The 27,608-nt window shown below is 40.4% G+C and overlaps 2 protein-coding genes across 2 annotated transcripts in view; one reads left to right on the forward strand and one right to left on the reverse strand.

The window, feature by feature from the left end:
* Window positions 1-27,608, reverse strand: part of MCPH1 (microcephalin 1) — a 260,272-nt gene that overhangs the window by 82,224 nt on the left and 150,440 nt on the right. The gene's annotated exons all lie outside the window — the stretch shown is intronic.
* Window positions 11,170-27,608, forward strand: part of ANGPT2 (angiopoietin 2) — a 64,483-nt gene continuing 48,044 nt past the window's right edge. Inside the window, exon 1 of the mRNA XM_007517221.3 lies at window positions 11,170-11,928. Coding sequence (XP_007517283.1) covers window positions 11,638-11,928 — 291 coding nt within the window. The 5' untranslated portion in view covers window positions 11,170-11,637. The remainder of the gene's footprint in view (window positions 11,929-27,608) is intronic.

A 27,608-nucleotide genomic window follows, 5' to 3' on the forward strand; every position in this document is an offset into this window, starting at 1 on the left:
GGCATTTCTGGTGGGACGGTCCTCTCTTTATAGATATCACAAGTCTAAGGCAGAGAAGTGGCTCAGTGCATGATCCAGCTGCCGAAATGATCAAAATCACACACACACACACAAAAAGTCTTTTGCAGGGACATGGATTCTTTTTTTTTTTTTTTACATTTTTTATTAAGATTTTTTTTTTTATTAGAAAGATAGGAGAAGAGAGAGAAAGAATCAGACATCACTCTGGTACATGTTGTGCCAGGGATTGAACTCAGGACCTTATGCTTGAGAATCCAATGCTTTATCCACTGCGTCACCTCCCGGACCACTGTGACATGGATTCTGTAGTTGTGTTACTACTACAGAGTATACACCAATATGAAATTCAGATTCCAAACCCTCTCTAAAGAATTTTTTAAAAAAATTTTAAAAAACATATATACTTTTAAAGTATTTTGATTTATTATTGGAGAGAGATAGAGAAATTGAGAGGGGAGAGGAGGTAGAGAAGGAAAGAGACAGTGAGACACCTGCAGCCTTACTTCACCACTTATGAAGCTTTCCCTCTACGGGGGGGACCAAGGGCTTGAACCTGGGTCCTTGGGCACTTTAATGTGTACACTTAGCCAGGTATACCACTGACGAACCCCATGAAGGATGATTTCGTCATAAATTCAGAGCTCTAATTCTTATCACCATGAACATGATAATCTCACCTCCGGAGCTCAGATTTCCAAACCAGGAGAGGGATGAGTTCTGTCTTCTAGTGTGCCCGTGTGTGTGTGTGCCCGTGTGTGTGTGTGTGTGTGTGTGTGTGTGTGTGTACTCACACTTTCCTTTTTCTTCCATCTCTACCAGAACTGAAATGGACTTTTCCTTTGGTGCTTCTCTTGAATCCCCAGTCTGTGAATGATCTTTTGAAGTCTGTCAGATTTGGGGTTTGACACTGGTTCAGTGCCATGGGCAGTTTTAGAGAGATGTGACCCAGGAAGCTTTGCAGAATAGCTCTGGAGACCTTTAAACATTATTTATTTTACAAGAGAGAGGGAGAGATGGAGAGAGAGAGAGAGAGAGATGGAGAGAGAGAGAGAGATGGAGAGAGAGAGAGAGAATGAGAATATCACTGCTGCTAGTTATGGTAGTAGCATAAACTGAACTTTGGGCTTCTGGGGACTCAAACACGCAAATCCTGTCCTCAAATAGTTTATCTCTGACCCTCAGGGATTCTTTTTGTACTTCTTTAGGTTAGTTCAAAAGATTTGGAAATGGCAAAATGGCACAGAAATAGAGGTTATCTGTGCAGCTAAAAGGAGTCACAATTGAGGATGTGTACTAGAAAGCTGGGATTTTAATTTTTAAATATTTTTTCCTTTATTAATAAATGTGGCACATGTGATGCTGGGGACTGAAAGCAGGACACATCTCATGCTTGCAAATCTAACACATTAGAAACTGTGCCATTTCTCCCAGGCCACCTGATTTTATTTATTTATTTACTTATTTACTTTGTCAGTGAAGTTTTTTTTTCCCCCTTTGCCACCAGGGTTACTGCTGGGGCCCAGTGCTTGCACAACTTCACTGTTCTGGGGTGCCATTTTTCTGATTGAGGATGAGAGACATTGAGAACAGGAGAGCCACCTGCAAGCACTGTTTGATGACATTAATGAAACCTCTTACCCCTCCCCCCTCCTGCCCCCCCCCACACAAGTGGGGACAGCAGGCTTGAACCAGGTCCTTGTGGATAGCAATGTGAGCTATAACAGGTGAGCCACCACCCAACCCACAGGTATCTTCTTTAATTCTCATTACTTTTGCTCTTATGGCAGTTTTATATCCAGGGAATAATGTTTTTCCAATGTTTTTCTTAGTATATGTAACATTGGCATGTACGTAAATGTACTGGACAATTTTATGTGGTCAACATTAAAAGGGCCAGGGCTGGGAGGGGAGATGAACAAATTGTCCCAAATTCCCTTCCAGCCCTGTTTGCCAGGTGCCTGGGATTCCAAACGTGCCCATGTGTCTGTAAATGGCCCCAAATCATAAGTGTCCCTGTTTCAAGTTGTAGGTATTCCTGTATTGAAACGTACTTCTACATCAACAAAGCATCTTCCAGAAAGCCAGGCTACATTAGTCTACTAAGTAAGCCCTGGTCACTAAGAAGCTGTCATAGAGACTGAGGCTAGCTCAGAGGAGCATCTAGGGCCCATGGAAAAGGACTCAGATTAAGATGCACTGCCAGCAAAGATCCCTGAGCTTTCAGGATATTTGAGAACTATCCATAAAATCTCTAGGTGATGGTGATTTTTCAAAGCACACACTGTGTGTGTGTGTGTGTGTGTGTGTGTGTGTGTGTGTTTCTGGGGACTCTAATAGCTCAGGAGGCAGTGTCTCCCTCTTCTGGTACACCCATGCTTTCAGCCTTTGGTTTGCCCAGCAGTATCTTGCTGAGTGCTGAATACTGACTGCACAGGCTTGCTGATGACAGCTAATGTCACAAAGCATGGCTCTATTTGGAAATCAGATTTGGTGATCTAGGGCCTGGAGGGGTGGGTGGGAAGATTGCTGGCAGGGCATGGATTTGAAGTAGTAATTTTCACTGGGTTCTTGTTTCCAAAGGCCCTGTCCAAGCATGGGCCACTCTGCCTGAGAGCCTCAGGATGGCACTGGGTGGTCTGTGTCTTGAAGGTTGCTTTGGTAACTGATGCCATGATTCAGACAGAATTGGGAGAAGGACACATCTACATGGATTAACTTTCTGGAGGGCTCTTGGCTTTCCCCTATGAGTAAGGGGCTCTGTTCAGTGGGGAAACTAGAAGCCATATCTAAGTTCTCTGGGATGAGTGACAAACCCCTTTCTTTTGCGCAAAGCTGGATAAGGCTTTTGTGGGGTCATCAGATGGCTTTTGCCTTATTAAAGTGTGAAGAGAACTTGATTGGATCTCCAGAGAATGCATGGGAGCCTCTGAAATTTTGGCTGCTGACATGCAGTCAGGGGGGGGGGGGGAGAAAACAAGACTGGATTGAGAAAATAAATAGCACTGAGCACAGCTGTTCAGCAGAACTATGGAAAAAACAGCTGGCAAGTCCGTGGCTCAGACAAAGGATAGGATGAAATTTCTTTTTTCAGACTTTCCTACATTTTTCCAGCTATCAATGCCTTGGTGTACCCCTCCCAGTATGCTACCTCTGGAGGCCTTCTGTGGCCCTGCCCCTGTACACTCTGGGGGGGACCAGCAGGTGTGTGTCCCAGTGACTGTCATCTTTTCTCGGCAATGTCTACCTCACACCATGGACTCTCCCTCTTCCTTGTGCACCCCAGAACTGCTTCTGCATTTCCCCTTGGGCAAATGACTATGTCCCTTTCTTTCTTCAGTCACCTTCCCTGACTCATCAGTTTTTTGCAAAGCTGTGTGGTGACTGAGCCTGGAAAACCCCATTTCTAAGAAGCTGCTCTAACTTCACAGGAGAGTTTGCTGACCTTGCCCCTTGTCCTGCACTCCCATGTCTCCTGGGGGCTACTGGGAAATACTTTTCATTGAGGAAACAATAGGGAACCGCTCATCCACTTTGTCTCCTCTCCACAGTATAGCTGTCTCTGGTTCTCTCCCTTATCACCAGCTTTTTGAGACTGAAGCCAGTCCTATTCGTTTCTTATGCCAATTTTTCACATAGTGTCTTCTCATCCAAAGCTGGACAAGAGAAACATGAGATCACCACTCAACTTCTCGCTACTTCTTTTTAATCCATCTATTTTCCTGGAAAATGGATGAATGACTTTTAAAATCACACATGCAATATTGTTGGTATGTTTCATATTGGTTTGCTCCCCTTCCCCCCGACCTCTGAGGGAATTGGTTTGGCCCTTGCTAGTTTCACACCCGCTTTCTCCCTGCCCCCTATGTTAAGGACGCCCAGAGTTCCAGCAGCAGCCGCGGAGGGAGAATGATTGGGAAGCACATGGTGTGGTGATTAGTTTGGTTTAGTTTATGAATTGTTGTTCATGAATAAAGAAATACAGCTTCCTGGCCCAGCTGTGTGTCCTCAAGTCTCTCTCTACTGCCACGAAGCTAGCCCGGCCTGCTGGAGCCCCCGAACTTTAACAACAAATGGCGCCCACGTGGACCTGACCTGCACATCTCTCAGATAAGTGAAGACAATTTGGCTACCTATGTACTATGGCCTTCTCTTCTGCTTGTGAAGAGATCTCCAAAGGACTCTGCCCTTTCTTCATGAGACTGTTTCTGGAACATTTATCTCTGGACCACTCTGTGGTTTCCGCCCAACGCCAGCTCGCAGGAGCCCAACGCCAGCCCGCAGGAGTCAGCTTTCCGCAGCATGGTGTGGGGCATTGGGCGCGGGCTCCCTACACGCTGCTCGGCCCCTGGGAGCAGGGCAGCAAACATGGCAGGGCCATGGGGCAGGGCCGCATGGCCGCCACCCCGGGGCACCTCGGCCCGCGCCTTCTACACGGCTGGCCTGCCCGCCCTCGTGCTATGAAGTCCGGACAGATCCCGGACCACCTGGAGACTGCGGGTTCCCTGCCAAAACCGGGCCCCCTGGCCGAGATCTCCAGCTTGGGTGTGAAGGCAGACGAGCTAGAATACACAGAGATTCGTCCAGAGATCGCAACCTACAATTCCTAGAAGTGAAGCTGCCCAAGAGGCCACCACTGGACAACGCACTCCCCAAACGGCTAAGACAGCACAGATCTGAATTCGTGTTTGAAATGACATGTCTTCGTAACAAAAGTTTCTCTCCTTGTGTATTAAAGACCATGTTTATGTGTGTGTTTAAAGTTTGGTAAACAGTAACTTTAAGGTTAAAAATGTAACTTTAAGGCTAAATTCTTACCAGGCAAAGTTAAATGAAAAAGGTTTTCAACGTAATTCTCATAAAGATAAAATTAACTTACATTTAAAGTCTGAGGTAAAAATTAGTTAAAAATCAATATATTTTAACTAAGTTGGTCAAAAAAAAAAACCTGTGCACACCTAGGGTGTGTCTCCATCTTGAATGGGTGTAACAAAAGGTTAAAAAGATGTTGTTGATATGTTAAAGTCTCAAATTCCTTCTCAATTAGAAAGGTTAGATTGCGCTATGATTATGCTAATAATCTCATGCCTGAGGCCTTTTTCTTTCTATGGTTCATGTTTGCCTTTCCACATTTTATTGTTTGAACTTTAAATAGCCTTGGAATCGTGCTGGAAGGGACTTCCAATTATGATAGAGTTATCAATTGTGGTAAACTTCTAACCTGCTACAAGTTTTGTTTCATCAGTAAGTGAATTGCAGCTGTCAAGTTCTCTACAGAAAAGCAGAATTCCGATGGCTGACATTCCCCATCGAGACAGACGTATCACAATTCACCCCTTGGCAATTCTTCGGTGGACATCTGCTTTGGACTTCTATTGGACTCACTGGTACACCTTGGACACTTTACACAAAACTAGCAGCTTCCCTTTATGCTGCTGGGTTTCTCAAACACTGACTGCAGCCATTCCTTGGGACTCTAGGCCTCAGTCTCCCCCCATGCTAGAAAATGCCTGTCGAGGCAAGTACGCCCCCCAGAGGCAGGAAATGTTTTTTTTAAGCTGATAAAGTTTTGCCCACAGAGGCAAAAAATGGCCCCCTCAGGCCTTCCCTTGGCAGCACACTGGTTCTTTTACTCGCTTACATGTTTCTCCATGTTTGTGCCAGTTTCTTTTTTGAAAATGTCTGTACGATATAGGTTTCTGTTCACCCCACACCCCTGATACTGTGGTCATTTAGTTAGAAACAGAAGGGGGAATTGTTGGTATGTTTCATATTGGTTTGCTCCCCTTCCCCCCGACCTCTGAGGGAATTGGTTTGGCCCTTGCTAGTTTCATGCCCGCTTTCTCCCTGCCCCCTATGCTAAGGACGCCCAGAGTCCCAGCAGCAGCCGCGGAGGGAGAATGATTGGGAAGCACATGGTGTGGTGATTAGTTTGGTTTAGTTTATGAATTGTTCGTGAATAAAGAAATACAGCTTCCCAGCCCAGCCATGTGTCCCCAAGTCTCTCTCTACCACCGCGAAGCTAGCCCGGCCTGCTGGAGCCCCCAAACTTTAACAACACAATATCAGTGCCATATTATGAGCTTTTTATCAAATGGAAGACACTTTTAGAAGAACTATTTGCATCTTGTGTTTCTGCTTACTATTCAAGGGCTAAATGCAATCTTTGCATTTGATGGGGGAATATCTGATTTCCATTTATTGGAAAGTGTCTATGAAGAAAGTAACATTCCTAAATCACATCTACTATTTGATATTTATTTTATCCCAAAAGTGCTACAGAGAAAGAATCCTCTCATTCATGAATAGGAAAACTGAAGCTTAAAAAGGGACACATGTGTTTAAGGGTTCACAAACTAGGGTTCTACCTCAGGTCTTATCTTCAAAGCGAGTGTTATAAATATCGAAATTATCCTTGGAAGAATCAAATGCCTTTTCAGACTTCTGGAGGTGAGTTCTAGCTTTTCTGTGCTGCATACAAGAAGAAGTTGAGAAATTCTATTAAAGTACCTATCATTGTACACAGTGGTGGAAAAGGTATGTAGGTAATCTGTCATGGGAGATAAGAAATTGTATCCATATGAGACAACTATCCTGTAAGTCATTATTTCCCTAATATGATATGAAAATACATCCTATTGTTTCTACTAATGAAAGTCATAGAGAATGATAATGGCTATTATCATAACAGGACTTAGTCATAGTTATGAACACAAGTCTATGTTTCCATTAAAGTCTGGTGAAGATAAAGATGTATTCTTCAAAGTGAGGAAAACTGCAGACTCCATTTTGTATTCACTCTCTTATATACATATATTTCTTATATATTGTCTCTGCCCCTTCGCCTTGTCTCCTGATATAAGGAATGCTACACTAGACAAGTCAGTCACAGAAATCTGAGAAATGCTATGCATGTACAAACTGTTGTATTTACTATTGACTACAAAATATTAATCCTCCAATAAAGAAATAAAAAAAGTCAGTCAAATAGACCTCTGGGGAAAAGGTACTATATAACAAAGTCATCTCAAAATTAAACGATTAAGCTACCCCCTCCAGCTGGGTAGACTCTCTTGTGATAGGACCCTTTGTATCAGCCAGATGAACTCATGACAGGATCCTTGACCTTCACTGACCTACTGCCTGTATAAGCCCTGAACCCCAGACTTATAGTAAGACCTGAGTCTACCCTCTCCTCAGGTTTTCTAGCACTCAATTAAGTCTATCTTTCTAGCATCTTTTAACTGACCTTCTGAACAGTGAACAATTTGAACCTTTAAGTTGGTAACAGAGTTTGGTGAGCTAGCCAGGAGCAGATGTAAACCCCAGACAGTTTTGCCCTACTGGTTTCCACCAGCTGGCTGTGGAAGCATGCTAGTGCCAACTTGATTATGTGACTAGAACTGGCCAATGCCATCTGGTGTGTACCAGTTGCTCATGACTAGCTGACACCACTTTTCAGAAGTAACTGCTAACCTCTCTGTCTTGGGGAAGCTTCCTCCTCTATTCTCTGTGGTACCTGTAGCCCTAAATACTATGCTGGTGGAGAAACCTAGTTTTGGGTTGAAAGGAGTCTACAGGTTAAGACTCGGTAAGTCAGTCCTCAGTGTGTACAGCAAGAAGTTCTCTGTATTAGCCATTTGTGCTTTCTGCCACCTCTATGTCATATGTGGCCCCAACAGGGTGTGTGATAAAATTTTGAGACCTCAACCTGGCTCCTCCATAAGAGGATTTGCAAACTAAAAGAGCTCTGAGTTTTGAAATGATTTTATTTTTTCTTTTTCCTCCTTGTTACAACCATACAAAGTTCAGACTAAATAATTTTTTAAAATACCCTGTGGGCAAACCTTAACTAACTGAATCATTCAGTTTCAAGCCTATAACTTAAAAAAAAATTTTTTTTTTCTGCCTAGCCTATGTATGGATTAGAATTTGAGGAGAGATGATCACCAAAGTTACCTTTAAACTGTTGTGCTATTTTATAGCGGAACTGTTCTGCTAAGGGTCTGGAAATGGGAAGAAATTAAACTATAAACTGGTGAACTTTATGTCTAATTATCTGTAACTTCTCTGTGAATGTCTTGCTTACTTGTTCACAGTTATTTTATGTGCTGTAAATTTAAGGAGAGACTTCTTGACTAAGTAAAGGAAAAAGTGACTAAAATCTTAAAAAGTATGAGATCTTTGTCTTGTATTTTATTTTGTGTATAATGGCATTATTAGAATAATTGATCCAAAATGTTTTCAAGAAATAAAATTGACATATTTTGGTAAATTATAAGTAGTTTGAAGTTAAGAGCTTAATTGGAAGCAAGCATGTCTTTAAAATCTTAATTGTGATGAATTAATCTGTTCTACCTGTTTTTATTGGGCAGGAATTAACTCATATTGTCTAACAGAAGACATAGCTGACTTTGTTTTTGACAAAATAGAAAGAATAGAACTATTTTTGTTAAGGGAAAAGAACAAAAAAAGGAAATTGCTATCCTTTGTGGGAGAGACAAGAAAGGGATTTTCAAAGGTAAATATGAAATATGTCAATGACTAAGTTTGGGGTCACTTTTTGAAACTGAAAATTCAAATCTGTGAGTAGAATGTACCTATGTCACTTGGGTTAAACTACAAGGGAATACATCTTTAAATTATGAAAAATTATTAATGAGACTCCTAACAAATGAGGGTAGAACATGGTTCTTAAAATAGCTTGCAAATTTGAAGTGAGGAAATTATGAGTTTTAAGGGTTCACGTTAAGGGTATTAACTTACTGCTTTGAAAAACTGGAAGCACATACAAACTACCATAATTTAAGACATTAAAGCACTTGTAAGCCAGATCGGAATGGCAAGAGGTACAAATCACTAGAAAGGAACTTCAGATGGCAGTGTAAGGACCATTGGAGTCCATTTTTGGCTGAAATTCTCTCTTTAATTCCTTAATGAATTCATCTAGAACCAAACATATTCCACCACTGTTACCAGTTATGTCATACTAACGGAGCTCAGAGACTTCCTGATCCTTACTTGCCTGGAGGACTGAATGGAACCAACATCATGGTACCAGCACTGGCTCCTTGTACTTATATGTGGCTTCAGATGCAATGGTTGCAACATAGGGTACAGTGAACAGTAAGAAGCTGAAAGCATTTTTTCTGGAGGCCAAGTGGTGGTGCACATGGTCGAGTGCACATGTTACAATGTGTAAGGACCCGGGTTTAAGCCCTAAGTCCCCACCTGTAGGGGGAATGTTTTGTAAGTGGTGAAGCCATCCTGCAGGTGTCTCTCTGTCTCTATTCCCCTTGACCTTTCCCTTCCTTCTTGATTTCTGACCGCCTCTAGCCAATAATTAAAGATAATAAAGTAAATAAATAAATAAAAGTATTTTCCCATCATATCAACCTCTTGTATTCTAGAACCTGGTAAGAAGCACCCAGACGAAACACAATACTCCATCTTCCCACTGAAAGGGGAGAGGTCTTTAACTGTGAGGAGCCCTCTGAATTAACATTATAGACTTCATTCTGTTCTCCATTTATGTATTTCTCATATTCTCTCCTCTCTGCCTGTTTGCCCTGTCTCCTAATACTATGCAATGCTGAACTAGGAAACATCTTAGAAAAAAGGTATTGCTTAATGTTGCTACCTAGGAAAAATATATTGCTTAATGTCATCATGGAAAAAATTATTGCAAAAGACGTTATTTCAAAGTTTTACAAGTCTTCCAGCTAGATGGACACCCTCATTACAGGATCTTGAAACTCTGCCTGAGAGTAAGATATATATATGTATATATTTTAGACAAGCATTAACTATCTTCACAGTTTGCTAGTACCTAATTAAATATGTTTTTGTAGCATCAACTCTTGTCTCAGTTAATTGGCATTATAAGTGGTGAGCAATCTGAACCCTGATTTGGTAACTATATCTGGGCTATCTTATAATTTTGTAAATCAATATTAAATCACTATAAAACCCAAACAAACAATTTTTAAAAACCCTAAAACAAACAAACAAACAAACAAACACCTCCTGGCCAGCCCATATAGATAAGGAAGGTTTGGAGTGAAAGGTCTAGTTAGGATACCTGAAAACACAACACAGAAAAACAATAACCCCAAAGTTGAAATCTTAATTCTTGAATGTCCTGAAAGTTGTTCTTATATGACTGACTGTCCTTAGGTCTTATGGTCAGATGTGATCCACCACCAGTGTAGCTCTGTCATCATTGGCCTGGAAGAAGACATCTATTCACAGAGACACAGAGAGACCACAGCAAATGCTTCAAGTCTTCCTTGTGCACTCACCCTCTGGTTGGAGAGTTTACATACTGTTAATCTCCAAAGAGTTAAATTTTAGTTAGCAGAAGAAGTAACCCAGTAGACTCAGAAACTTAACTAAAGAAATTGTCAGAGTTAAATTAGCACCTGGATTTAAGATCAGGACAGCAGAACTTTTTTTTTTTTTAAATAAGATAAAGTAATTAACACTAGTACAACAACACTGATTTACTTCATCCTGGAATTTGAGCAAATTTGTACCTAATGAGGGGAACATTTATGTGTTCCTCTCTCAACATCCTCTCATATAAATTCTGCTTCTCTCTCTAATCTACTGCCATTTAATGATCTGCTGGTCCAGTATATTTCAAGTTCATTTTGAGGAGTGAAGCAGAGATCTTATTTAAAAGATTAAAGTTTAAAGTTCAGAAACTGATCTTTCCAATGTAGTTTAGTAAAGGTGACTCTTCTGATCAAGCTTTTTAAAAAATGAAAACTTCGTATACTTAGCTTATAGTTCCCAAACCAACTCATATCAAGGAACCAAGTTTCTCTATGAAAAGGCAAAGAGTTTACAAGAGGAGACTTCTTCCTCTTTGTTTGCAATAACAAAAATAAACTGAAGTCCTGACATATTTGTCGTCTTTTTATTCCTAAAGGAAAAAACAGGAACTTTCATTGTGCTTTAAAGTTAAAGTTATTTACCTCAGATCTTTTACCAGCTTGGCTCTGTGAAATCAGATTCAGACAAGAGACCCTGGGCTCTCTCTAGGAAACAGTTCATTAGGGTGGGGCCTAGGAAATGCCCAGGGGTCCTGTAACTGATCAGCTTTTCCCGGAGGGTTTCTATAGCAGAGTTCTGGCTAGAAGGCACACATCAGGCTTGGATTTTTCCTGCTGCCTGGTTAGTGACCCTCCTACAGGAAGATAACAGACAAACCAGGAGGGCGGGGCAGCCTGCTACACATGTCTGACTGCTCTTATCAACTTATCATATAAGGAAAAGAAAGTGATTGATTCTGATCCTGACACCGCAAAATCTGGGGGAAGAGAAACAGAACAGTATTAAAGCTGATCTCTACAGCACAGGCAGCTCTCACCAGCCAGCAGAGCCAGACTTTCCTGCCACGAGCTGACAGTTAACTGCGGGACCCGAGACAGGACAGAGCTGCACACCAAACTGCTGCTGGGCTGGAAAGACAGGAGCAGAGGCAGACCCTTCTTTGATGGACCCTGTGCACTGGCAACCCTGTCCTGCCTTCTTCCAGGGGCCTGTGTAGGACTCTGGACTCTCCTTGCACCGTGACGCTTATTAGCCCGGTGGAGCTAGTTGCTGAGGGAGAGAATGTGGCAAATTGTTTGCTTGACTTTGAGCTGTGATCTTGTCCTCACTGCAGCCTACAGCAACTTTCGGAAGAGCATGGAGAGTGTGGGCAAGAGGCAGTATCAGGTTCAGCATGGTGCCTGCAGCTACACATTTCTCCTGCCTGAGATGGACAACTGCCGCTCTTCACCCAGCTCCTACGTGACCAACTCTGTGCAGAGGGACGCGCCAACACTGGACTATGACGACTCAGTGGAGCGGCTGCAGGTGTTGGAGAACATCATGGAAAACAACACACAGTGGCTCATAAAGGTAGGGAGCTGCCCTCTGTGCTCTGGGAGCTGTTCCAGCTCTCAGGATCCGCTGGGTCTGTGCATTCCAGACAAGGCTGAGAGTGACAGCAGGAGAGAGGATGCTGCTGGTACTTCTTCTTTGAAGGAGGGATTGCTTCTCTCGATTTTTTTTCCTGGTACGTGTGTGTGTGTGTGTGTATGTATGTCTAAGTACAGAGGGTTATCTGAGAAGCAAACCATAGGAAAGTCTCTCTAGTTAGTAAGGAGCACGGAGGAAGCTCCATCTCCGCAGAGTTCCAGGACTGTTTTGTTTCAGTGGACTAGAAGTTTAGACTATATAATACCCATTACTGGGGGACATTATAGGCTGGTAGCAGGAATAGGAGGGAAGCTGGAAGCCACAGTAGTGCTGGAGCCAGGAAAAACGTGACAATCATGTTAATTACTGAGACGGAACGGATGGAGTAAAGTGCTTTACCAATTTCCTGAATTTATTTACTAAAATAGACTGTGACTCTTGGTAAATGAGAGGAAATTAAATAAAGCAGACCTTGCGTTTCTCAGAATCATAGGGCTTTACCCCCAAAGGGCTTGTCATTTGTCAGTGGGGGTCAGGGAGACCGTGCTATGGCCCCTTGAATTGCAGCTGGGACTTTGAAGGTAGTCCCACATGGGCCAGTATATGGGTATCTCACCACAGCTGTGCCTGAAACCACACACTCTCGTTCTTGGGGATAGAGAAGCCCACAGTTTCACAGACTTTTTATAGAGTTTAACCAAAATAGGATATTGAGTGTTCAGTTTTTCTTTCCCAAGCAATCATTTTCACTTGTAAACCTGGGAACTATATATATAAAACACCCTGGAATTTTTCTTAATATGGGCTATGTATTTTCTGAAGGAAGCTTAGATAAATTTGCACAAGTAGATAGTGTAACTGCATCAGGAGACAAAACATTAAAAGTTACATCAACAACACTATATCCCCACATTACTTGGTACATAAAGCAGTCTGTACTGCCACTTAGGAACCTGAAAGAGTTGGCTCACTTCATGTGACACTTTTCCCCCAGAAAACTCTTACTAAGTTCTCTATTTTTCATTTCACCACAAACTTTCTACGAGGACAACTTATCTTAATCTCAGAAGAGATCAAGGACCCTGCTCTGTGTTTCTCATTAACTGCCTAAATTTCAGAGAGGAAGCAGCTAAGTTATTACTTGAACTGTGAGCCCAAATGAATGGAGGCTCTTTGCTGCATTTGTGGCAGAGATGGGAAGGGGACTGGCAATGTTGATTTTCTTCAAATATGAAAAAAAAAAACTATCTGTTTCATTATTTGGAATTCTGTAGCCCTATTGTGGTCAACACTCCCTTCCTGAGTGAATCCTCCAGTAAATTTCTCTCTTTCCTGAAGAAGTTTCCTGTCATTTTGTTCTTTTAAAATCTTTTTAAATGCATAGGAGTGCCAGAGTGGTAAAATTTAATGAAACGGGTTCCAATATTTGAAGGAAAAACTATATTGTCCACCTCTGCTCACTCGGAATACCAACATCTTTGTGAACTGCAGTGCTCAGTGTTGAATGACCTTCCTTGTCTACTGTGACAGGAGACCAGGGCTGACAGCCACGTGGCAGGGGTGGGGTGGCTGGGGGGGGGGGGGAGACCCATGGTTATGCTATACACAGTCTAATTTGCTTGACTGGTAAATCTTTTCTTAGAGTCAACAGTCACCAAACATGAAAGAATGTTTCTCTCAATGCAAGAATGCTAAATAGTGTTTGTTAAATGAAACCCACATTACGTGCAATCTAAACTCTGTTGGCAAAGCTCATATTTCTTCCTTAGATAAATAGACCCCCCCACCCCCTTTCTCTTGGATCTCTGAAACACTATTTAAACAAGGAAAGGGACAAAGAATTCTACATGAGGTGACCAAAGTCTTTTTTCCTTTCCAGGTTCAATTAGTAAATATTTGAACAGTAGCACAATGGAATTTCTATATTCCTTCCTTAGCTAGTTAGCTAAAGATCACCCAGGATGACTTAATGTTTATCTGCTTGCTGGTTCCACACCTGTTCTTCTGGCCTGTTCTGTGACACCTGAGGGTCAGTATAGACTCACTCATTCGATTTATAGGCTCCTGGCTTGGAAATGACAATAAAAAAGCAAATATGAAGTCCACACAAAGTAGTTAAATGTAACCTCCCTGTTGTTTTCTTCTGTGTTTTCCCACCTGTGATAACAAAGAACTGCTTTTCTCATAAAGGAGAAAATAATATATAGTGGGATGAGAGATAAGCCATCTGTCTAAAGGGCCTATATCAAGATCTTTTGATCTTGAGGGATGATGCTCACAGAAAAAAAATATGTAGATTTTCCTTTCTTTAGAGTCTTAAAAATGTCTCTGTATTTTCTCGTTCTCCCCCAGTCAACATTTAAAATGAGGGAGAGGAAGAGAGATGACATAACTTTAAATTTTTAAGAAAACTTGTCAAGAAGGAAGACAAGAACAAATTAGTTTCAGATTAATTTCAGGTAGATGAGAAAGCATTTCAAGTGCTGAGTGGTTGGTATCACTAGAGGAGCTCAGAATAAGAAAAATGTCTGTCATGACAAGGTGCCACACTGCCTCTGTGCCTTTAATCTACCAGGCAGAGGAAGCGTCAGTCTTGTGAATGAGTGCAGGGGAGTATGAATGGAACAATCTGGAGCTTGGCTTTCTGCTCAGCAGTTAAACAAGGATAAGAGAAGCCTATGATTGTCAGACACTGAATACACCACAATGAGCTGAAAAAGCACCGGTGTTACATGAATCCTACATCTATTCTAAACGCTTGCCCCCGCGTGTTGGTGTTACTAAACAAGTCTATAAAAATGTGACAATTAACTTGGCAAAATGAATTGTATCTTGCTAGGAGACTGAACGTATTTTTTCCTCCTGATGAGAGGAAATAGGGAAAGGAAATAAACAACAATTTCACACTGATGAATACCTTAAATTTATAAACAACTGCAAATGCTATTGTGCTTTAAACTAGAATGTTTTGAAAAATAAAAGTTCATGCCTATTAAATTGATGTAAACATTTCCTCTGCCATTTTTTTTTTTAAAGGAGCAGAGTACAGCCTAAATTTTGATCCCTTTCTTTCTTTAAAAATCAACCAATCCTTTTAGTAAGGCATAAGAACGGCCTTAAAGAACTTAGCAATTTTGCTCTTAAAAAGATAACTTGTCATTAGGAAAAGCTGACCAACAGAAAACCAGATCAGTTCACAGCCCCTTCCCTAGCTGCAAAAGGATATGGGAGGTGGGGGGAGGGCGATGTTTGTGTTCCAGTATGGTTGCAAAACATTCCTTAGGTGTATCTCTCTCCCAACTTAGACACCTCCCTATATGGCCCTGGAACTTGATTCATTAATGGAAAGAGGGGAAAACCCTATGATATACATAATCAACTGTAAATTCCAGTATAAGAACAAAACCTCTCTCCTACATTCTGTGGTGCTCTGAATCATACAAAAAGACTATACTCAGTTTTAGAAGCAACTTTTTGTATATTCAGAGAAGCTGGCTACAAGAAAGTGAATACTTTTGGATGGTCAAAAAAGTCATGATGTATTTTTTCTATATCTTTCTATGCAAAGATGTGTCATGAGTTTTCCAACAACCCAATGTTATTACTAAATTATATATTAGTACATATATAATTTATGTAAGTGCATAAAGTCACAATGTAGTAGGGGAAGTAAAGCATATTCAAGTATGGGAAATATAAGACATATATATTACACATACTATGCAACATATATAACATAATGTGCTTTCTATATATAGTACATAAAATTTCATCCTTTGTTATTATTTGCTTTCCATGATCACATAGCCCCTGTTTATAAAATAGGATTGTCTGTCACTGAATTAACTATGTAGATAGCATATTATTGGGAGATGATTTCTTGCCTGTAGAATCTACAACTAGGAAATGGACTCATGTATACAATTTCCATAATATCTTACTTCCCATTTGGCCATTAGACAAGTTGCTAGGCAATTGGCAATCATGCTCAGGCTGGCCCATGGTATTAATTTCAATCCAGACTAGCTGAAATCCTGTATACTTATAAACTAGGTAATTCTCTCACCGGTCCGGTTCTTCAAGAGGAGCATCTGGAGATATATACTAGCCCATAAATATATACATAAATTAATCCCAAAATGTAGGCTTTCCATCTTAAAGCATGTATAGTAGTAATATAAAATTATTTATTTATTTATTTACTTTTCCTCATAAATGACATGAAAAGCCAGGGAGATAGCATAATGGCTATGCAAAATTTTTTTTTCATACCTAAGGCTCTGAGGTCCTGGGATCAATTCCCAAACTACCATAAGCCAGAGATGAGCAGTATCTTGGCAAAACAAGACAGAGGAAGCTGGAAGAAAGAAAATTTATTTAGGGGGAAAAAAGAGAGAGAAAAAAATTAGAAGACTGAATTAAAGGGTGTGAGATGAGGAAACAGGGGGAAGGAGGTAAGAGAATGGCCTATGATAAAATATATTAAGATGGTGGGAAGGGGGAGGGAGAGCAATTTCTCATAGCATTTTTGTCTGGAAGGAGGGAACTTGTACTATTCCATATTCCTGCTACAAAATGATGCCAGGATTTGGAACAGCTCTGTGGATTTCCTACATTGAGATCAAGGATTATGTGATGAATGGTGGTTGTATACAGACTGTGTTTAAACCAGGTGCTCATGATTTGCAAAATATTTATATCCCTTAATGGCAACGACAACGTATCACTCTCTTTTTATTGTACACACATACCCATATCTAACTAGTAGTTTACATTTACTAAAAATAAAAAGAGGGAGCTGGGCAGCAGTGCAGCAGGTTAAGTGCAGGTGGCACAAAGCGCAAGGACTGGTGTAAGGATCCTGGTTCAAGCCCCCAACTCCCCACCTGCAGGGGAATCGCTTCACAGGTGGTGAAGCAGGTCTGCAGGTGTCTATGTTTCTCTCCCCCTCTCTGTCTTCCCCATCTCTCTCCATTTTTCTCTGTCTTATCCAACAATGACAACATCAATAACAACAACAATAACAAAAACTACAACAATAAAACAAGGGAAACAAAAGGGAAAATAAATAAATAAATATAAAAAAATAAATGAAACGAGTTGTTCATTTTATCCTTCCTTACCTTGAAGGAGTCCCATGATCAGACTTCCTAAGTTATCTAGAATTTCCAGATCTGAAGATTTTTATCACTACATTTCCTAGTCTCATTTCTGTGACTAAAGTCACAATACTATGTGACAGGGGACATCACTTATATGGCAAAAAGTCACTGTAAAGCATCTTGCAGGCCTTACCTCACTTGACCCCCCAGGTGCCTCTAGAACACCATATGACAGACAGAATCTCATCAATGTTTTGTTCATTTGTCACCACAGCACAGGGTGACACAGATGCACTCTGCTGCTTACCAGTTTCATGTGATTATTAAGAGAAGAAAACCAAACACGGAAATACACACATGTCCCCTCTAGGACAGAAACTGCATTCTCCACAAGAGTGCCAACATGGTGTTGAGAGAAGTGGAAATGAATATGCATTTTACACAAGTGCAGGTTTTCTCAGGTCACTAATATCAGTGAACCCTGGGAACTCTTACCTCTGGGAAGCCAGTCCAAGGCAGGCTTCTTGGAGGTTCATCTATTTGCACAACAATTACTTCTTGGAGACCTGTGTGCACCCAGTTGGGCTCCTGAGTACTGAGATGAGTCAAGGAGGCACAGGAAACCATAAGAGGCCCCACTTTTGGGGGCCATGCTGCCTCACACTTCAGCATTCTTGTCAGAACATGTACTGGAGGTAGCAAGGGCTCCCTCAGTGATGAATGAAAGGAGAAAGAATCAGGGAATAGAACTAAGCAGGGCAGTTGATCATCATGATGGAAGCTCTTTCATCAAAGGAAAACCAGTTGGAAGTATTCCGAACAGTCTTTTCTCCCCCCCTATAACCTAAGAAATAGAGTATGTGATGAATGCACAAACAAAACACATTGCATAATTCCATTATTCTGAAATGGTCATTATAACACCTACATAAACATAAATGACTACATAAACATGAATGACTCCTCTTCCTGGGGGCTGGGCGGTGGTGTGTCAGGTTAAGCACAGCACATAGTAAGAAGCGCAAAGACAACCAATCAAGGATCACAGTTTGAACACCATCACCCCCACCTGCAGGAAGGTCACTTCACAAGTGAAGCAGGTCTGCAAGTGTCTATCTTTCTCTCCCTATCTATCTTCCCCATCCCTCTCAATTTCTCTCTGTCCTATCCAAAAACAAACAAACCATCAAACTCTTCCCCTCATCCTCTTCTTCCATCTTTTTTCTTTTAATTGCCACCAAGTTTACTGCTGGGACTTGGTGCCTGCACAATGAATCCACCACTCTCAGCAATTTTTTTTTCTTTTAAAAATTTTCTTTTTATTTGATCGGACAGAGAGAAATCGAAAGGAGGAAGAAGAGACAGATGGGCATTTGCAGACTTGCTTCACAACTTGTGAAGCTTCCCCTCTGCAGGTGGGGCTAGGGGTTTGAACCCAGGTCTTGAGTGTGGTGATGTGTGCACCATCTTTTGACCCTATGAATAATTATTTTTAAACCATGCTGTATATGCAGTGACTTTATAGATACCTGTAATTACTCAATAGTAGTCTTTTGACTAAGAAATAATAAAAAGTAATGATACAAGGGCCTCTAAGAGGTTAAATAAGATGGTGGTTACTGAAGTCAGTAGTGGAATTGATTCCTACTATGATGGATCAGGTATTAAGTTGAGCACAGGGCATCCCGGGGCAGGTGAGGGCTTTGGACACCACGGCCCATGGTGGTTACAAAATGGACAGCCCTGGTATGAAATGTTCACAGGGGAGACACACAGTCCTTCCCCTGTAGGGATGATGTTAAAGCTGCTGAGCCACTGAGAAAACTCTGTGTAAAATAGAAACCCATGTTGTACTCTGAGAACTGGATATAAGCCTTTGACTTCTCATATATTAATACCTTTCTCAGGAGGCTGGCTATGGTGACAACTTGATTTACACAAGTGCTGGAAAGTCTAGGCAAATAAATCCCAGACCCAGAAAACTTTTATGTGACCTCTCTGGCCTCAGTGTGACCCTGAAAACCAGAGTATATCTCTCACCTTGTGTTTTACAGAAGGCAGAGCCCCAAGTGCCCTAGGTCTGAACAACAGTGTTTATAAAGAGGAAACAGTGTGACTCTCAACCATTATATATAATTGGAACATTATAACACTTTTCATGGATAATGTTTTAGAATAAGAGTTTCCACAATTTACTGGAACTAAAGTGAATTTTTTTTTTTTCAGAAACAGGTTTGAAAATAAGGGATAAACCTACCAGCTAAGCAGCACTAAATCAGGTGTGCTGGTCATCCTTAAAATCATATTTCAATTAGACAGTGTTCCATAATCGCCATTTTTTTTTTTTTACCTAATCATGGCAAGAACCAGCTGACTAAAAACAAGAAGCTTATTAAAAATCTCCTGAGAAGAGGATCTAATCCTTTTGCCATCACCACTTCTTTAACTAGCTAACACCATTATTTTTGCAAACCAGCTAAGAATCTAATGAAAACCTCTGTGGGTCCTAACTCTTGGGAGCAGGTGGGGCACCAGGAAAGTAATGACTTTGCACTGAAATCAATCTTAGTCCTACTTTGGAGCAGCCTTTCTATAAACTGTGAATTGCCTTTGAATCATCACATAAATCTGACAACTTAGCACTGCAAAGCACAATGTTAGTAATATCTTTTTTTATCAGCAACCAATCAAACTAAATACATAGGTTAAAAACATAACTCATTTTTTAACATGTAATTTTACATTTTTGTGGGAAGCACTGAGTTTTATATAGACAGAGAAAATTGAGAGGGAAGGGGAGGGGAAGTGTGAGAGAAAAAGAGAGCTACAGCACTGTTTTACTGCTCATAAAAATCCCCCCCTGCAGGTGGGGAGTGGGGGCTTAAACCCAGGTTCTTGCTCATGATAACATGTATGTTCTACTGAGTGTGCCAATGCTAGGCCCCTAGCAGTAGTGAGTTTTAAGAAAATAATATAAATAAAGTAAGATCTCAGGAAGATGCTTTATTATATTGCCAGTTTTCTAGAAAATGCATCATTTTTATGTGAGTTGAATATTTATAGCAGTTATTGGCCTGGATAATATGCTTAAATTAAGCCTTAAAAAGAAACAAGAATTTGAAGTCTCCAGTTTTTAGTTATGTTGCAGTCCTTCCAAACCAAGTGAGCACAGTAAACCAGGTGTTCATATTTATAGTCTTTTTTTTTTTTTTTTTTAAATATAAGGGGCTATTCCACCAAGTGACAATCTACTGATCTACCAGGTGGCAAGACCTGCCACCTACAGGTCCATGTCCTTAGATAAGTTCTGAGTACTAAGACTGTCCCAGGCTATCCTGAGGAGAAAATGTAAATCTGAATCATGAGTACCTTGGAAATCTGTGTTTCTGCCCCTAATTAGTAATGCATATTGGGCTATGCATGTGACATACTAAAGAGTTCTTCTCCTCATGCTGCCAATAACACACCCTGGTAGTGGGAAAAAAAAAAAAAAGGCCCATGTTCGGGATCAAGTCACCATCTGGTTAAATACATGTATTATCATGCACAAAGATGCAGGTTCAAGCTTCTGGTCCCTACCTTCAGGGTTAATTGCTGCAGTCTGTGCTATTGAGTAAAACTATTTTGTTCTTTTATTTGCAATTCTTCATAGACAGTAAATGAATTTTTTAAAAAAAGAAACAATTTATTAATAGCAGTATTATGTTTCCAGAAAAACTAAGAAGGGACCAAGTTCCTATATACCCTCTGTTCCTGTACTTATACAGCCTCCCCCACTCACCAGACCCCACCTGGTGAGTTATAACTGATGGATCTGCACTGACATGTCAGCATGATCCAGTATCCATCACTGACATCAGGGTCACTCCTGGAGGTGTGTATTCTGTGAGTCTGGACAAGTGGACAATGATATGAATCCACCATACAGAGAAGCTTCACTGTCCCTAAAAATCCCCAGTGCTCCACTTTTTTTTTTACCCCTCTTCCTTATCACTGAATATTTTTCTCATCCCTATAGTTTTGCCTTTCCCAGAAAGTCATATAGCTAAAATCACACATGATATAGCCTTTTTCAGATGACCTTCTTTCGCTTAGTAAATGACAATTTTTTCATGATTAACTAACTATACATCTGGTAGAGACATTATTCTGCACCTTAGTTATCTGGATAAAAACCCACTATGTATTTCAGAAACACATATTTTTCCTCACCTACAGGAAGACTTGAGGAGGTTACAACCCATTTCAAGTAAGATGGTGAAAAATGGCCAGGAGATAGTTTATACAGAAGAATGCACATTTCACCATGTGTGACGATCAAGGGTTCACGCTTCCAGCACTCCATGGAAACAGCAAGCTAAGGGAAAATATCACAAGTGGTAGAGCAGTGCTGTGGTGTCACTCCTCCCTCTCCCCATATCTCTCTATGAAAAACAACAATAAAACATAAGTAGAGTCTCCTTGAAGATGTAGAACTATACAAGCACAGAGCTATCCCCTTCCCCTACCCCCAGTAAAGTCCTCATGGAAAAAACGTAAAAAAAAGGTGGTAAATGCCAAAGTGGGTTGGAAATTGTGAAATGTTAATCATAGCATGAATAAAAATAACTTTAATAACAAGACCAAAAACACTTATCAAGATCTGCACTGCATCTTTACATGAGAGATTATAATTCTACTCTTGCTCACCATGTTTAATGGTCTGACATATTTTTCCTCTAAGTTATGCTTAGAGGGGAAAAAAAAAGCAAATTTACTTTTCTTTTTTTTTTTCTCAAAGCACACTTTTCATTCTGTAAGACAGTGAACTTCCTTTCAACAGAGCATAGAACAACTGTAAATGTATAAAGAAATGTCCTTATTTATATCATGTGACTGAGTGCCTCTCTGTAGAAGCATCCTCCAAAAATTCTCTGTGGCATCTTCAAACCTTTCTGCCCACACTCCAGTATGCTCACAGGTAATGCAAAAATCCCACTAAAATAGACTCGGACCAGGAGATAGTTCACACAGTAGAACAGAAACCAGCAGTGCATAATGGCCTTAGGTTCTTAGCATTACATGGATGCACTGTGGATGATAGTGAGGGAGTGCCACAGATGGTAGAGTGGTGCTGTGGTATTGATCCTATTCATCTCTACCTCTTCTTTCTCTTGCAGAGAGAAAGAGAGAGAGAGAGAGAGGAAAAGAATGAATAACAAAAAATTTGATTCAAGGAGGCTGTATAACAATGGAGTAGTGCCTGTGTAAGGCCTTAGGTTCATTCCTTAAGGTCACTTGAAAAAAAATTAAAAGGTGATGCTAAAATTTCTTCTTTCTTTTGGCTGGGCCAAACAATTTTATTTTATTTTATTTTTTTCTAAGCACATCACTTTCATCACTGTGTCACCTTCTGTGCCATCAACCTCAAGTGTTAATTTTTTTTTAATTGTGGGGGAATTAATGGTTTACAGTAAATACAGTGAATACATGTGAAAAATTTCTCAGTTTTCTGCAAAACACTTTTTACCCCCAACCTAGGTCCTCCTACACCATCATGCACCAGGACCTGAAAACCCCTTGCTCACCTACACCCCCCAGAGTCCTTTACTTTGGTACAATACACCAACCCAGTCCAAGCTATGCTTTGTGTTTCCCTTTCTGTTCTTATTTCTCAGTTTCTGTCCATGAGTGAGATCATCCCATATTCATCCTTCTCTTTCTGGCTTTTCTCACTGAACACGATTCCTTCAAGTTTCATACAAGATGAGGTGAAGAAGGAGAATTTATCACTGAGTAGTATTCCATTGCATGCATATACCACAACTTTCTTTGCCACTCATCTGTTGTTGGACACCTAGGTTGCTTCCAAGTGGGCTAAACAAATTTTAAGTATGTCTTTTTTTTTTTTTTTCTCTACTGAGGAATCTTTACTTCCTTTAAGTTGCTATACTTAAATTTATTTCTTAACACTCCAATTTCCCATAAGATATGTATAATTCTACTCAGTCATAGTTTTTTTTTTTTTTTTGTTATCATTGTTCTTAAATTTTTCTTTACTTACTACATATTGACTAGAAACAGAAAGAAATCAAGAGGGAAGGGGAAGACAGAAAGAGAGAGAGAGAGAGGAGAGAGAGAGAGAGAAAGAGAGAGAGAAACCTATGGTCCTGGTTTACCGTTTGTGAAGCTTCCATCTGCAGGTGGAGCATCTTGAACCAGGTACTTGTGCATTGTAATATGTGGACAACTGGATGAGCCACTAACCAGCTCTTAATTAATTTTTTTGTTTTTTTGTACAGCCAAAGCACCGTTATGGTTAAACAAAACTCTAGCTTATAGTGGTACCAAGGATTGAACCTGGAACCTAGGAGCCTCAGGAATGAAACTCTTTTGTATAACCATTATGTTATCTCCCACGGCCTGCATTCAGTATTTGTAGTAGAAGGCAGGAACTAAGTGAATATTAAAATGCAGTCCCCAAAGTACCTTTAGAGTAGGCATATTGGGGTTAACTAATCACCCCACATATCTTAGAAGAAATGACTCAAAGCTCCTAAAAGGGACAGTTTGCTCTGATTTTCTTTGGGCTCCTGAAAACATTTTCTTGGCCATTAGATTTGTGGAATCAACTGATGATATCAATTCTTGACTATTTTCTGAACAATTATAAATTTTAGCCTCAAGATATCTGAAGTATTCCTTTCAGTCTTATGAACTAGTATCTAGTCTTTGGAATCTTGAAAATTTATTATATACAGATGTAACTTAAAATTTTCCTAAGCAAACTGGTCTTCTTAGTGGAGATTCTGGTGCAAAAAAAATTCTGCTAGAGAGAAAAAATTATTTTGTATTTTGCTGAATACAAAAGAAAGTAGGAGAAAGGAAAGAAAGCCCAACCACAAGCTAATTTTATCTAGGCTTAACATCTGGCATATGTGTATAAAATTCCTTATTATTTTAACTGCTAAGAGGTGGATTTTTAAAATTTCCTCTAGAAAATAGATGTACCCAGCTTTCACTTCATAAAGTACTAATGGGAGAACTCCTGACTAGCACTGGTTTTACTGTAATTTTGGAATGCTTTTAAAAGCTGTGATGGTTGGGATAATTCTCTTACTAGTTACAGAACCAAGATAAAAATGGAACAGCATTCCCTCAAATCACAACTGATCATTTTGCAATGTGTAATTACTTGTCTATATTTTACCTTTAAAACATCTTTTGGAAAAGGATTTATTTAATTAAGAGAAAGAGAGGGAGAGAGAGCAAGAAAGCAGAGCATCTAATGTTAGGCATCAAGTATGTGACCTCATCCTTGCAAGTCCTGTGCTTTATTAGCTGAGCTAGCTCCCTGGCTACATCCACATTTTCAAATAAAGTTTACTACTGGGTTATAACAAACACAGTAAGTCCATCTCTGCTTTTCTCTTTACTTGAACAATATCTACTATATACGACTTATGGATTGTCACATGATAGGTCTGTCCCATAATGTGAAGGTGTTAGAGCTTCAGACTGAGTTAGCTGATATCATGTTCTTCTCTTTCTCCCTGTCTTTGCTCCTAAATGTTACCACCATGAAAAAAGAAAAGTAAAAATTTCCAGGAAGAGAAAAAGGATGAAAATATTTAGTAAACAAACAATTCCTCTGAAAGGACTCTTTGGCCTATTTTTGTTTTAGGAGATTTCATATCCATGGTGGGCCAGTGTCAAAGCAGTGGGAGATAAGCTGATACTGCTCATTCCTTCTTCAAAGCAGAGGCTTTCAGGTCACTACAATGAGGCTACCATCCTGAGCTGGTCTGCCTGCAAAGCCTACACAATACTTGCAAAAAGGGTGCTATTCACATGACAGCTGTTGTAAAAGGGCCAAACAGAAAGGTGTCTCTTTAAGTGGCTGTCAGTGTAAACCTACCTAGTAATGACTCTGACCATCCTGGCACTGGTCTCTATTAGTTACATACAAGGCAGTGTCATCATTGCACTTACAATCCCACAGCCCATTTGAGGCAGATGTTTGCTTCCTTTATGGAAGACCCTCAAGCACAGAGTGGTACCAGGTGGCAAAACTATAATCAAAGTTTCATTATTTCAGAGTTTATTACTATAACAGACTTTCAAAAGAGCTAAATGAAAGCCTGCTTCTTTGAACTTCACCATGCTCCTCCCACACCTGGAATTGTAACACTTCACATATGGTCACATGAAGAAGGATTAATACAGAGAATAGGAGAACAGAAGGAATTCTAGAGGAACAGAGGGAAATTCAGCTTGAGTAGGCTTTTGACATTACACTGGGAAGGCTAAGAAGTGTTCAGTGGCTGTACAGGTTCCAAGGAACAGCAGGCTGTAGAAAGGAATTAAAACCCTGACAAGGGGCTGGGTGGTGGCACACCTGGTTGAGTGCACATGTTGTTACAGTGTGCAAGGACCCGGGTTTGAGCCCCTGGTCCCCACCTGCAGGAGTAAAGCTTCATGAGTGGTGAAGCAGTGCTGCAGGTGTCTTTCTCTTTCCCTCTCTATCACTCCCTCCTCTCTCATTTTCTGGCTGTGTCTATCCAAAACAAAATAAAACAAAACAAAACAAACAACAACAAAAAAAAAACCAACCCAGACAAGCCTCACTTCACAGCCCTCAATTAATGGCAGTGGTCGACCTCTTCAAATCTGCTTTTCTTTCCTATGACTGAAACTAAGACTGACAAGTAGAATGGTACAACCAGAGAACTTAAGCCTGCCAATGACGGTAACACTGATTAAGTTCAGGTGGTACACCAGTCTTCATGGTGGCACTGAGAATGTCAGACAGGCCTGGCTGTGTCTGCAGAGAGAGTGAGGTGCTCATAAACAAGCAATGGAAGAAGAGATATGAAACCCAAGTTTTCCCAAGATAGTACTGACCAGGAGATGTACAGAACCCTGTTTCACTCTTATGGACCCTGTGCTCCCCAACAAAGGGAATCACCAGGGCAGCCCAGACTTTGCAGTAACTTAGACTGCTATACACACCTGGGACTCTGGTCTGTGCCATCTGTTTCAGTAAATGCAGACCCTGCTTTCTTTCTGAGGTGTAATATACAGTAAAACAGACAAGCCTTCAGTGTGTGATTGATGGGCTTATGTATATGTATACAGTAGGGTGATGATTGACCAGCGTTCAACAGGTATTTCCAGCATAGTAGATGGCTCTAACTTGTTCCCTGTGCCAGAAACCCCACTCTCCAGGGAAGCCACTGTTCTGTCCCCTTAGACATTGGTAAATTTCACTAAGTTTTATATTTCATATCATTCAAAGAGAATAGTAAATATCATTTTTTTAATCACATGGATAAGTGTACTATTCCCATTTCTAGGTAGTTTATTCAAATGGATACATCACAGTTTATGTCCCCACTGCCCTAGAGTAGGTGAAACAACACTTCTAAACTAGAAAAATGCATGGGTGGTTTCTCTTTTGCTGGGAATCTATAGAGTGGGATTGAAATTGACTTAAAACTGCCCTATGATTTTCAACACTAAATGGCCTTCTGACAAAATCCACTCTTTAGGAACTAAGCTGAGGAGTTGTATTTATTTCAGAGGTGAACAAAGAGAACTTTTTTGTGGGGGATTACTTTAAGTATTAATTCACATAATGTAAGTCCAGGCTAACTGGACTAACAAGGAGAAATGGAAGTATGCACAAGAAAGGACTAAAGAAAGTAGGTGTTATATACTCTTAAGATAAACAGAAGAGTGAGACAGCATAGAGGGCCTGATAATTCCCTACCCATTGTTCAAACTTCACCTCTCCCATAAAACCACCTGTACTTTCCAGCATCTTCAGAAAGAGAGAGAGAGAGAAGTTTTTTTTTTTTTTTTTTTTTTACACCCAAATACTTTCCAGAATACTTTATTTCTGTGGAGGCACTAGGCTATTTATTTTTTCAATTTTTCTAAACAGTATTTTATACTTCAGTTGTTTTATTCCTGGTTATCATTATGAAAAACCCACAGGATATACATTTTATATCACAGATTATACCTGCTTTTTTTCTAGTGTGGCCACTTTGTACAGATATCAGGATACTGAGAGAAACCATGGTGGCCCTTAAGTCATAGGAGATAAGAACAAGGATGGCAATTCGCTCCCAATTATGGCATTATTTAATATACATATATATGGGGAGAGAGAGACCATAACACTGAAACTTCATTCAGTGCAGTGGAGGGCCAGGCTTGAACACTGGTGGTGCACATGGCAAAGCTGTATACTATCCAAGTGCTATTTCTCTGGCCTTCAATTCCAATTTATCATGGTAATTTTTAGGAAATTTTCTAGGTTAGGAAAGATGTTTCCTCCCAAGGTATACTTTCTCCAGGGGACTAGTATTTGGGGGGTTCACAAACAATTAAAAGAATGCAGTGCCATCTGGAAAGGACTAGGGTGTAGAATGGAACATTAAGAACAAAACTTTCACTTGTGTTCTAGCTTTGGCCACCTTAAGCCAGAGTATTCTCAAAGTCACTTCAGAAGAAGACCAAGATTCCAGTGGA

The sequence above is a fragment of the Erinaceus europaeus genome, chromosome 2 (genome assembly GCF_950295315.1).
Source record: "Erinaceus europaeus chromosome 2, mEriEur2.1, whole genome shotgun sequence".
NCBI classification, from domain to species: Eukaryota; Metazoa; Chordata; class Mammalia; order Eulipotyphla; family Erinaceidae; genus Erinaceus; species Erinaceus europaeus.